At 43.0% G+C, this 12,992-nt stretch overlaps 1 protein-coding gene across 6 annotated transcripts in view; it reads right to left on the minus strand.

Moving 5' to 3' along the window:
- Window positions 1-12,992, minus strand: part of OBSCN (obscurin, cytoskeletal calmodulin and titin-interacting RhoGEF) — a 315,598-nt gene that overhangs the window by 90,772 nt on the left and 211,834 nt on the right. For all 6 annotated transcript variants that reach the window (XM_075126052.1, XM_075126054.1, XM_075126053.1 and 3 more), the window contains 8 exons: window positions 10,316-10,353; window positions 9,238-9,369; window positions 7,822-7,961; window positions 7,019-7,219; window positions 4,354-4,436; window positions 3,275-3,448; window positions 2,045-2,204; window positions 1,042-1,158 (listed from right to left, as the gene is read on the minus strand). In XM_075126052.1, coding sequence (XP_074982153.1) covers window positions 1,042-1,158; window positions 2,045-2,204; window positions 3,275-3,448; window positions 4,354-4,436; window positions 7,019-7,219; window positions 7,822-7,961; window positions 9,238-9,369; window positions 10,316-10,353 — 1,045 coding nt within the window. The remainder of the gene's footprint in view (window positions 1-1,041; window positions 1,159-2,044; window positions 2,205-3,274; window positions 3,449-4,353; window positions 4,437-7,018; window positions 7,220-7,821; window positions 7,962-9,237; window positions 9,370-10,315; window positions 10,354-12,992) is intronic.

Consider the following 12,992-nt stretch of genomic DNA (forward strand, 5'->3'; position numbering starts at 1 on the left):
TATTTCCTTCTACTCAGACTGAAAGAACTACAAGAAGGGGTATTTTGACACTCTGCTTCTGGTCCTGGCTGGAACATGGAAGCATAGAAGAAGCCCAAAAATAGAATCAGGGCATCTTAGAAATGTAGCGCTGGAAGGGAACCTCAGGAGATCATCTAGTTCCTCCCCCCAGGCTGAGGCAGGACCAAGGAAACCTGATGATCCATCACAGGTGTTTGCCAAATCTGTTCTTAAAAACCTCCAGTGACAAAGATTCCACAACCTGTCATAACCTATTCCAGAGATAAGCTATCCTGATAGTTAGAAAGCTTTCCCTTGCTTCAGATTAAGCCCATTACCTCTCATCCTATCTTCACCATCCTCTTTAGAACAGCCCTTAACATATTTGAAGTCTATCAGGTCCCCTTTCAGTCTGCTTTTCTTACGACTAAACATGCCCAGTTTTATGTAGTATATAATAAACATTACAACAAATATTATGTATGTGTGTATGTATACATATATATATAAATTAAATCCTCAGATAGTGAAATGTTTCAGAACCTTCAGAAATGATTTGCTTTGGGCTCAGCTCTTGAAACAGCAAAGATTTGCAGTAGGTGGGAAGGTAGCTCTTACATTATCTGCCTTGTCTTACCTTGAATTCTGCCTGAAAAAACAGGGAGGGAAGTTGCCTGTGTTGACAAGTCAATGACATGTGCATTGAAAACTAGTTGCTTTTATAACAGATATGTTGCCACACGTGGCGAATTTATATTCTTCATGGATGTAACCATTTTTAGAGCATTCAGCTAAAGCTGGGCAAATCGTGTGGTGTTTGAGACTTTGTGAACTTCTCAAACGAGTTAAGTTTACAAAACTATTCAAGTGCACGAACTTTGGCCCTGATTCTGATCTCCCTTGCTCGAGAGCAATTCCAATGGTGTTATACTAGTGTGAAGCCAGGGTAACTGATCAGGTCCATTTTCTCCAAAGGCTCTCCAAAATGGAAGGCAAATCCATCACACTAGGAGTGGTAAGAATCTATTGGAAGCTCCTTACCTTGATTATAATTTGATACTGCTGGATCCTGTTTATGGGTCTCTCTAAATAGTGCTGCAGTGGAGGTATAGGTGGCTGGGACGGATCCTCACTGGCTAATGTTTCCTCTGTATATCTCTGGGGGAAAATATACAACTATAAAGAATGCTGTGATGCAAAAAATGGCCCAAAATGACAAGATCACACAACACTGACCTATATACCTTAGTCTTCCCAGCAAGTCAGTCTGAGCATAAGAAGAAAGAGTAAATCCCACAAGCCTTAATCCCCTCCAAAACTGTGAAGCCTCACCACTCTACCCCTTTGCTTTCTTGTTGCATCCCTTCCCTGTTGGTTGTCGACTTGGTAAGCTGCTTGGGGGCAGTGACTGTGTCTTTTCACTTGCCTGTAAGGCACCCAGCACACTGTTGATGCTATAATTAATAATAAAATGCAATATGCTGCTTAGAAAATGGCACAATATGATGGGAAGGAGCAACACTTCTTTCCTCTACCCGTAGACATCTGGTTAACATTGTACCCTTGAGTCCACATACAGTGCACGTCTTAAAGGCACCATAGCTCTCGTCAGATTCTGTTAACTATTATTGCAAAGTCTCTGTGTATTGATCAAGACTCCCAGTACTGGCTGGCCTAAGACAGGAACAGGTGGATCATTACTAAGATCTAAAGGAGCTTGTGCATTTTCAAATGAAACGTCCAAGGTTTGATCCTCCTTGACAATATGAACGTATGTGGCTATGGCTCTTTACAGTAATATCACTCTGAATTTTTCTGCCACTAATGAGAGCTTCATCCCACTGTGAAGATTACTAAACCCTGTTTTTTAATAATTTCCTACCTATCTAATAATCCTATTATATTATATTATATATGCAACTCCAATGGAATCCCTAGATATTCAGTGGTATGACCCACCATTGGGCTTTGCATTTCATAAAGCAGTGGGGTTATACAAGGCTTCATTCCCGATGTGTGGCATGTACTTTGGTTAATATGCTACCTTGTAGAACTCCTGAATGGCTTTGCTGAGAATGACAGACTCGGCCTGTATCCGCCCCACCAGGTACTGGATGTACTTATCAAAGTCCTCCTCATTCTTAATGAAGCACATAGCTATGTCGTCATCAGTGTCACATTTCTGCAGCTCTGGGAAGAAGGAACTGTGGAGGTGGAGAAAGAGGGACATCTGAGAAGAAGCTGGCACAGAGAAAATAGAACACAGACGTGACAAGAACCTCACCAGAACGCTACACCTAAATACATATTATCCCAGTTTAATCCAGCTTGATGAAGTGATCTGTGTTGTCAGAACTGCAATTGTACCCAGAGGTAAACTTTTAAATGCCATTGGGCAAGAATTTAATCACACCTGAAATTTAGACAGAAGACCCTCCTGGCCGGCTTGAATTTAAGGAATGCTTGGAGACAAAGGAAGAGAAGTTCTTAGGGGCTCAGACTGAAGCAGGGAGTTGGAACCTGCTGTCCCTGTGCTTCAGTTTGAGTGTCCCTGAATTCCCATGTGCGGGTGAGTGGAGATTTCCCCTCCTCTCTCTATACCAAGAGAAGAATTTGGCCAGGATGAAGGGAAGTTGTTTTGTGAGCACTGCATCTGAGGTAAATCTCTCCTCAATGGAGCGGGGCTGTGGCTGAGTTTGATGGCTAGGTATCTTGGCTACATTTGAAAGGAACATTGTGCGAGGGGTTGAACTTTTAGCACATTTTATGCCCCCTTCTGCTCAGGCTGCTGGGAGGAGAAATCTGTGCTGACCGTGTGCAAGGCTTTTGCAGGATGGCCAGAATGTAAGTCCACTGCAAGCATGATTTTTGGCCCGTTTTGACTGTAAAACAACAATGTGCCACATTTTGTGAATACAATTGGGTCATTCAAAGTAGGTATTGGATCTACACTGGCTATCTCCATCCTTAAATACAGCGTCGGAGTCTTAAAGAATCACCTCACCTGAGAGAAGGGGCTGTGTATTTTATAGGAATTTTATAGTTATTCAATGAAATTCGCCTAGCAGGGCAAAAAATGCTCAGCAGAACAAGAGGAATTTCAAGACTCTGGGATTGTATTAACACTACTACTTTTTGATTCCCATTCCTGTGTTCTTGCTCTTGGCTCCTAAAATTCTCATCCACCCCCTTCAATCTTAACATTTTCCACGGCATGCCTCATAACCAAAGCAATTCTGTCACTAACACTGGTAACGCGTCCAGGAATACCTACTTGGAATGGAAGCTCGCAATAGCACTGACATTTCTGAAGATAGTAGATTTCTGACTGGCAACAGTTTCTGGAACATCCGGACAGCTCTCTATGTACTGGAGGTGATGGGTCTGGAGGAACTGCAGATCTTTGACAAACTCCTCCTCAGAGTTCAGCAGTTCCTGAATAATGACGCTACAGGAAAGACAAACAGACAAAGGGAAGAGCAATTACAAATATTGTTCTTGACGTGCTGATTTCCAAGAGGGGCAGGCTCTGTTCCTTCAGGGCCCCAGCTGCAGTGTGCTGCACACCTCGACTGGCCCTGAAGTTAGGCAGAACTCAGGGTGTTCAGCACCTCATAGACTCAGGCCCTCAGAGAGGAGACTACATAAATCAGTGCCCAGCATTAGAGATGTAACCAATAACCAGAATGAGGCTGCAGCTGCTTTTCTCCCTGTTAAGTCTGAGTTAACAAGAGGATTTCAAGAAGAGTGGGTAACTGCAGCACAGTCCCCAGGCTGCGGTGTGGCTGCTGTGTAGAGGCCATACAGGTAAATATTTTTACCAAGGAGATGAGCACTCTGTTGGACCACCCTGGCAGTGCCGGAACACTACACATGGCCCTTATACGCTACCCTTCAGCTCTCCCTTTATGTTATTATATTATGACCCAGAGCACCCGCAGGGCAGAACTAGTTATACTGGAAGGGACCGCAGAGCCTTCTATGAAATCCCAAGGAGTTAACTACTCAGCCATAGGACAATATGCGAGGAACAAGCAGGTTGGACAAGAAAACAAATCTTGCTCCCAAGCTGGTTTAGATCACATGGCATTTCCCCCAAACCTAAATCAGTAGAGACTTAGAATTCAAATGTTTAAACCCTGCTGTAGGTTGGAAGCCTCAAGAGCTTAGCGGGACTCTGGGGGAGGGGAGCGGGTAGGATTTAGCAGCAAAGAAATTGGGCTTTCATCAGACAGTCCTAGAGGCGCAAATGGAATGTGCGGATCCTTTGGGAGAAGCCTCAGACCCAAGCATCCCTGTTAGTTCACATGGCACTATCCTGAAAGGCAGCAGTGCAAATCAGAAAGTGCTCACCTCAGCTTCCTTTTATATTCATCTTCTGAAACAGATTCGCCGGGGAACTCGGGCGCTTCCGACGTGCCCCACTCTGGTGACAACTAACAGACAAACAGGAAACATCAGTTCTCTAAGGAACAGAGCAGGAATGCCTGTATCATGTAACTGAAGCACGTGTGCAGAATAACTTCAGGCATGGCGCTGTCACATGCAGCTTGTTTCTGTCCCTAACCAACAGCCACAAAAAAACATTTTTGTAAAGGTTAATAATCTGCCAGTAACAAAGCTGTAGATCACTGCCAGACAGCAACACCAACAGGGTTTCAAACAGTGTTACTTGGGGCAGGGCTTGCACTGGGAGACTCTTCTGGCTCTGGGAGGGAGGAGAAAGGATAGGGAAGATGTTTTACAGAACAATGAATCCACATGTCCGTGACTGAGTGTCTGGGATCATCTTGCCCGCCTTCTGGTAGCTGGACCCATCAAGAATAGCAGACTGGTACATACAGCTGATGGAGTTAACCTCTGAAGCTCATCTGGTAGGGGTTTGTGCTTTTTGGTGCTGAAGGTCCCTGGTTTGGGTTCCACTGACAACTGAACTGGATTTGTTCCATGGGAACCTACACTCTGTCACACACCACTGTATTAACCTGAAAGTGCTTAAAGGCCAAAGGGATAATGGAAGCAGAGATTATGGTGATGGGGTGCCAATATAAGAAACTAGATGGATGGACTTTGGGGTTCTAGCTCCAAACATGTGATCTTTTCATTGAACTGGGCACATGTGTTATTTCAGACTGAAGAACTCTTGACTCTTAGTGTAAGGAGCCTTAATTAGGTGTAAAAAGCAAATAGCACATCTCATGAGACTAGTTTAATACACACATTTTTAAAACAACATTAAATTAATAAGTATATGGCAATACAAGCTAAAGAGAGGGCAGTGGCTACGCAAGTGTGTAGCTGGGAACACAGGGAAGCTCAGGGGAATCTACCATTATTAGGAATGATAACTTGTCTTACAGAGATGATAAAACAGGAAGGGGCAATTAGCAAGGGCAGCCTGTCTCCAAGAAGAAGGGCTTAGTTTGGAAGAAGGAATACTGAGCAATGTTGTTTCTCTGCATAAAACATCCCAAACTGGGGAGACCCATGTTTCCTTTGGGGGCAATGGAACACTGTTGCTCAAATGCAGGAGGGCTGAGAATTTAAAAGTATCATTATACCATGACAAACTACTGTGTAACAAGGCATGATAGGATGCCGAGTGTATTATATCTGTGACTCCCGGTCAAACGCACTCTATTTACAAATAAAAATATGGCCTTTCTAACTGCCAGCTCTGCAAATGCAACATTCATAAACCAGTCGGAGAACAGTTCAATCTCTCTGGTCACTCAATCTCAGACCTAAAGGTCGCAATATTAAAACAAAAAGACTTCAAAACCAGACTCCATCGAGAGACTGCTGAATTGGAATTAATTTGCAAACTGATACAATTAACTTAAGCTTGAATAGAGACTGGGAATGGATGTGTCATTACACAAAGTAAAACTATTTCCCCATGCTTATTTCCCCCCCCTCCCCAACTGCTCCTCGGATGTTCCTGTTAACTGCTAGAAATGGCCCACCTTGATTATCACTACAAAAGGTTTTCTCTCCCCTCCCCCCCCCCACTCTTCTGCTGGTAATAGCTCATCTTAAGTGATCACTCTCCTTACAGTGTGTATGGTAACACCCATTTTTTCACGTTCTGTGTGTATATAAATCTCCTCACTGTATTTTCCACAGTATGCATCCTATGAAGTGAGCTGTAGCTCACGAAAGCTTATGCTCAAATAAATTGGTTAGTCTCTAAGGTGCCACAAGTACTCCTTTTCTTTTTGCGAATACAGACTAACACGGCTGCTACTCTGAAACCTGAGATCTGACTGTCAAGCTGCGTTCTTTCCTTCTTACTCACCATCCACTGGGCAGGGAAAATCAGCCCATGAGTTACGTCGGAGCAACCCCAGCATAGCCAATACGACCAGTGGTTAGGGCACTCCCCTGGGATGTGGGAGAGCAATGCACAGGTCCCTGCTCTGCCTGATTTGGGTCTCCTACCTCTGGGCTATTGGCATTCTCAAGTTTTGACCAGAAATTCCATCCTGGACCTGAGGCTCCTTCTCAGTGAAAATTTAGTCAAAACTGTTATGCTTCTGCAAAACATTTTGTTTTTGATGGAACAGAATTTTTGATGGAGGAAAGTTTTGCTGACCTTTTTTGACCCGCTTTCCTTCCAGTTATGCCCTCAGTGACACCTGTACAACCTCTGGGGAAAGACGTGGGGGGTGTGGGTAACACAAATATACATGATTGGATTTTGGTAAATAATTCTATTAATGATACACAAACCAGACTAGATACCAGCTCACTTCCTCGTAGCTGTGTTGTTTCCAGGGCCAACTGCAGTAAAAACCAACAACCACACACAGTTGTCATTGAAGTCAGAGGACAGGACTCTAGCTAGGTACAGGGAGCAGAGCTGATGAGTACAAAGGGGCCATTTTTACATACTCCCTTTTCAGAGTAGAACTGCCCCTCATGGAAACTCAGCGACAGCCAGGGCAAGCAGGGAACTGCTCTACCATGCAAAGGAAACAGTTTCCATAAAAAAAGTAAAACAAGGAAGATCGATCACCTTTAACTTCTTGTCCAGATAAGCCGGCGACACCCATCCCTGCCGAGAGGGGCTGGATTTAGTGGGTTTGGTCCTGACTAGCCACTTTAGAGGATGAGCAGAGTCAAGGACTTCCACATACTGCCCTTCTTTCAGAGTGATGGCTTCCCTGTCAGCTCCAATGGGCACATAGTCAGCCGTGACCATGTAGATGTCAAAAATCTACAAGCATGAAAAGAGAGTTATTCGTGTGCATGAAAGCAAGGTTCTGATAATAGCAATAGCACACAATTAACACGTTTTACCAGTGTTAAATACTTCATCCCCACCACCCATGGAGGATAGAAGAGAATCACTACCTCCATTTTACAGATGGAAAACTGAATTCAAAAACGTTAAGGCTGAATTAAAAAAAAGAAAAGTCCACTAACTTGAGTGGCCCAACTTGAGATACCCAGGCCCTGATTTTCAGAAGTGCTGAATTCCTGCAGCTCCTGTTGACATTACTTGGTGCTGTGAGGGCTCAGCACCTTGAAAGTCAAGCCCGGAGCATCTCAAGTTGAGTAACTAAAATTTGAGACCCCCAAATGAACAGAAGCTATTGAAAACATTGACCTACGCAACCTGTTTGAGACCATGCACTGTGTGCGAAAGCGTGACTTTATACCCTTAGTCCTGTGTTCTATGTATTAGACCATTCACCTTAAACCACTAACCTCCTTTTAAGATGGAAACCCTTAAAATACCCTAGATTTGTTTACTCAGAATGATTAATCCTTTCGCCTAGTAAACACTTGTGACGTTTATTCGTGTGTGCACTGTACCTCCCCTCTAGAATCCCCATCCTCAGATTCAGAGGAAGACTCCTGAACAATTGAGGAAGGTCGAGATCTGCCATGGCGTGGAGATGGAGATGGCGTCTTAGATTCATCATCACTGTCTGCTCCAGGCACTCGAAGTGTGGCTGAAATGAAGAACAGTGGGGAAACAGGTACACAGATGAGAGACTGCTCTCTTGTGAAAATCAAATAGGGTTCAAATCCGTAAGATTTTTTTAAGTCTTCACAAAATCAAATATCCCCAGGACAGACCTTTTGCATCATCCAGTACATAAGCTCCTGTTAATAATTGTGACGGCATATGCATATTGGGCATTTGAAGTCCCTGAGATTACATGATTTACTTCAGTCGGATTGTAGAGAGATAACACAGCAGGATGAGGGCCCACACCATCACTGTAAATTCAAACACTGCTGAAAGAGCAACAGGACTATGAAAGATTCTAACTTTCATATGGACCTAATTCTCATTTACATGAGACCACTTTATATCTCCCTAGTCATATATATGGGGCCTGAAAATGCACGTAAATATAACCTACTGCCATTCTGAGGCCTATTTATATTGCCAGAGTGGTGTGGAGCAGTTTTTGTGTCAATGAAATTTTGGCCGACATAGCTTTGGTAATAATAATCAGTAGTTAGTACTTACATGGGGTTTATATTATTCACAGCGCTACCTGATTAACCCTCAACACTCTGGTGAAGTAGATACACAAATATCATTAACCCCATTTTACAGGTGAAGAAACTAAGATTAAGAGAGGATAAATGATGTGCCCAAGGCTACATGGCAAGTAATGGCAGAGCAGAGATTAGTGCTTAGGAGTTCTAGTCCCCTCAGACACATGCTTATTCCACTGGATTAATCCTCTTTAGCCTAGTAATTCACAAGCATGGTAAAACATCTGAAAAATACGTGAAAATTTATTCAATTTGTATTTTCACTAAAACAAAACTGAAAGTTTGTGCCTGTATGGAAAAGTCCCTTCTCAACTCTAGATACTAACTTTCCTGGAAAGAAGTTCCAGAAACAGCATAAAGAAAAGTCAGGGAATTGATCTCTACCTGATGAATCTCTTATTAGTGTTATATTATTATTGTTGTTATTATGTGCAAAACAATTGTTTCATAGATGAGATTTAAAACTCAACCCAAACCTGATGATTGACTGCTCTGCTTTGTATTCACACTTGCCACCCGGTCGGTGGCGGGTGGGACTGAAACTTGGGCCTCTGGAGCCTGGTCCATGAGCCTCTACTGCATGAGCTGAAAGCCAACTGGCTGTTAGCCAGGCCTGTAGAGCAGATTCATTTTATCTCTCTCTCTCTCTCTACATGGTCTCAGTGCCACTAGATGGGACAGAACACCACACCCAGAAGGTGTGTGGGTTACACTTACCCTGACTTATTTTTGCAGACACCATTTCTGTGATATGGGAGGTGAGTTTCTGGAGGAATTCTTCTGTTCCAACATCAGCTAATGAAATGTGACTTCTGGACACACCTTCAGCCTCACCTTCTACAAGCTCTCCTAGAAAAGGGAGAACATGCTATCAAGCCTGTAGTATGTCATCTGAAAGTCCACTCCAATGAACCAGATATGACTGACTTGTCCTTCTGAAACTGATGTCAGTGATGCTGTGGTGTCCAGACAAGAACAATTTGGAGTTTAACTCCCCACAGACACAGTGGAGAGCCACCTCGACAGTGAACACAGCCTCTCAGTGGATTGGATGGGTAGCATGTAGTGACTGAGGCAGGAGTCCACTCACTGAGCAGTAATGATAAAAAATAAATATTGAACAGTTGCTTTATCCCCTGTGGACCATACAACCTATGCAACAAATGATACACTGTCCTGATCATATAATTAAGGACCAGCTGATAATGCAGAAGGGGGCAGAGTTAAGGTTGTACAGAACAAGTGCTCAGATTCCAGGGTGATCGGTGTGGTGTAAAAACCTTAACTCTTCTCCCTTGTGGGAATGAACTTTACCTGTGCATTCCTATGGAGTCTTGCCTCCCTCAGGCTGAAATTCACCCCTGTACAGTCGGCATGAGGCCTAAAAACCACTTAAGTTCCATTCAGACTCTATTTTGAAGAGTTATGTGGGATTCAATAGCTGAATATTCCTTATGCTGGTCTTCTGCATAGAAATAAATTGTACCCTCAATGTGCAAACCTGGGGTACATTTTTGAGTCCACAGCTAGACTGGCCAGGATTGCCTGGAGCACAGCCTGATGTCCTTCCAAACCAAACCATTGTTCCAAAAAAGGTGACAAAAGTATTTTGTGATGAAAAAAGTGTGTGTGTATATTTTCCCGCCCAAAATCATTCATCCTTGGCCTGAGACCAGGCCTGAAAAATTTCAATCTGATAGGTCAGAATTTCAAAAAGTTCTAAGGAATTAAAAACAGAAGGTTACAATGGAAACACATTGGCAACCTTAACTATAGATGTGTGGGCTTCTCCTACCTTTCCTCGATTCAGGAGGGTGGACAGAGATACCAACTCTGAAAAAGAGAAAGGGGGAGTCAAAGGCCAAAATGACAAGTGTGATACTGGGGGCTATTTACATCAGGGATGAGTCAGAACCAGATGCCCTCTCACTCTTCACATGGTCTTGGAGCATATCTGGATTTAGGACCCAGATGTGAACTTTAAAACAGATAAACTCTGAACATGGAAACCACAATAGTGCCACACTCAAACCAATGGGGTGGCATAGGTATGGTTATTCCTCTTGCATGAGGTTTAGAATAATAGAATCATAAGGTTAGAAGGGTCCACAAGGGTCATCTAGTCTAAGCCCTTGCCAAGATACAGGATTTGTTGTGTCTAACCATCCAAGACAGATTGGCTTATTTTAACATGGAGTTTTAGAGGACCGTATTGCCCGGGGTATAGGTAATGGAACATGGAACCATTCATCTCTAGGACACTGGTTGAAATATAGCCCAGGTTATTAGTGAGTGAAAGAGGATTGAATAGTGACTTATGTCAAATGAGAGTCCAGTCTCAGTTCCAGCTCTCAGTGAATTTATGTCCCTATCGCCAACTATTGCCCTGGTTTGTAGTTATAATAGAGAAACCAAGGACTGAGGGATATGCAGACTGTCTGTGGACCTGCCCACAGAGGAGGTCCCTGCAGATCAGGATTGAAGTATATTGGTGGGACAGTTTGGGGGTAAACTACCACTGCCAGTGCTGTAATTATTCTGTGAGTAAAAAAAAAGTTTTCACACTATGCAGGGCTGCTAGTCTGACACCTTTCACCAGCACAAAATTCACTCAGCCCAGGAAAAAAACAAACCCTACATTTTAAATTCTGAATGAAGTTGGTGTTCATGAGAGTGAAAAACCAACAGCTCTAGGCTGAGTCAAGCATCGCATGGAAAGACACTGTGCAAGGTTTTCCCACAGCACAGCTCTGCTAATGCACTTCTGTTCTGACATGCAACACCCCTGCTTTCCAGCGTCAGCTCTTTCTGAGACAGAGATTTCCATTTGTGACAAATCATGCCAAGTTGTGTGGTGTGCAGATCCTGGGTTCTTTCTAAGACTCATTACACATCTTCATTTTCTTAAGGAAGCAATGCTGGAGCCTTCTTACACTAGGAGAAGCAAAACTAGGAAATAAATATAGTTACAGAGCATATCAGGGACATAGTCTTGACAAGCAAGAGATATTGACATTGTCCCTTTGACTGAATGATTTTTAAGTTGAGAACCACCAAATTTTATTGCCAATGTACCAGACAGGACTTTTAAATAAAAATTCCAACTGTAAACCTTTTAAAATGTAATGACTAGTTACCGGTATTTATTTTTCTCCTACCTAGTATGTAAGATCAAGATGGCAGAGTTGGAGAATTACGTTTCAGTTAAATTTGTAAACAAGCGGTTTAGTGGTCATCCCATGTAAACTCAGCGGTTGTACCGTCTGACTGGAGAATTGCTAACATAGTTCCTATTTTTAAGAAAGGGAAAAAAAGTGATCTGGGTAACTACAGGCCTGCTAGTTTGACATCTGCAGTACGTGCGGTCTTGGAAAAAATTTTGAATGAGAAAGTCATTAAGGACATTGAGGTCAGTGGTAACTGGGACAAAATACAACATGGTTTTACAAAAGGTAGATCGTGCCAAACCAACCTGATCTCCTTCTTTGACAAGGTAACAGATTTTTTAGACAAAGGAAATGCAGTGGATCTAATTTACCTCTATTTCAGTAGATATGGTTCCACATGGGGAATTATTAGCTAAATTGGAAAAGATGGGGATCAATATGAAAATTGAAAGGTGGATAAGGAACTGGTTAAAGGGGAGACTACAACGGGTCATACTGAAAGGTGAACTGTCAGGCTGGAGGGAGGTTACTAGTGGAGTTCCTCCGGGATCAGTTTGGGGACCAATCTTATTTAATCTTTTTATTACTGACCTTGGCACAAAAAGTGGGAGAGTGCTAATAAAGTTTGTGGATGACACAAAGCTGGGAGGTATTGCCAATACAGAGCAGGACCAGGATATCATACAGGAAGATCTGGATGACCTTGTAAACTGCAGTAATAGTAATAGGATGAAATTTAATAGTGAAAAGTGCAAGGTCATGCATTTAGGGATTAACAACAAGAATTTTTGTTATACGCTGGGGACGCATCAGTTGAAAGTAACAGAGGAGAAGAAGGACCTCAGAGTATTGGTTGATCACAGGATGACTATGAGCCGCCAATGTGATATCGCCGTGAAAAAAGCTAATGCGGTCTTGGGATGCATCAGGCGAGGTATTTCCAGTAGAGCTAAGGAGGTGTTAGTACTGTTATACAAGGCACTGGTGAGACCTCATCTGGAATACTGTGTGCAGTTCTGGTCTCCCATGTTTAAGAAGGATGAATTCAAACTGGAACAGGTACAGAGAAGGGCTACCAGGATGATCCGAGGAATGGAAAACCTGCCTTATAAAAGGAGACTCAAGGAGCTTGGCTTGTTTAGCCTAACCAAAAGAAGGCTGAGGGGAGATAGGATTGCTCTCTATAAATATATCAGAGGGATAAATACCAGGGAGGGAGAGGAATTATTTAAGCTCAGTACCAATGTGGACACAAGAACAAATGGATATAAACTGGCCATTAGGAAGTTTAGACTTGAAATTAGA

Source organism: Caretta caretta, chromosome 2 (genome assembly GCF_965140235.1).
Source record: "Caretta caretta isolate rCarCar2 chromosome 2, rCarCar1.hap1, whole genome shotgun sequence".
NCBI lineage: Eukaryota > Metazoa > Chordata > Testudines > Cheloniidae > Caretta > Caretta caretta.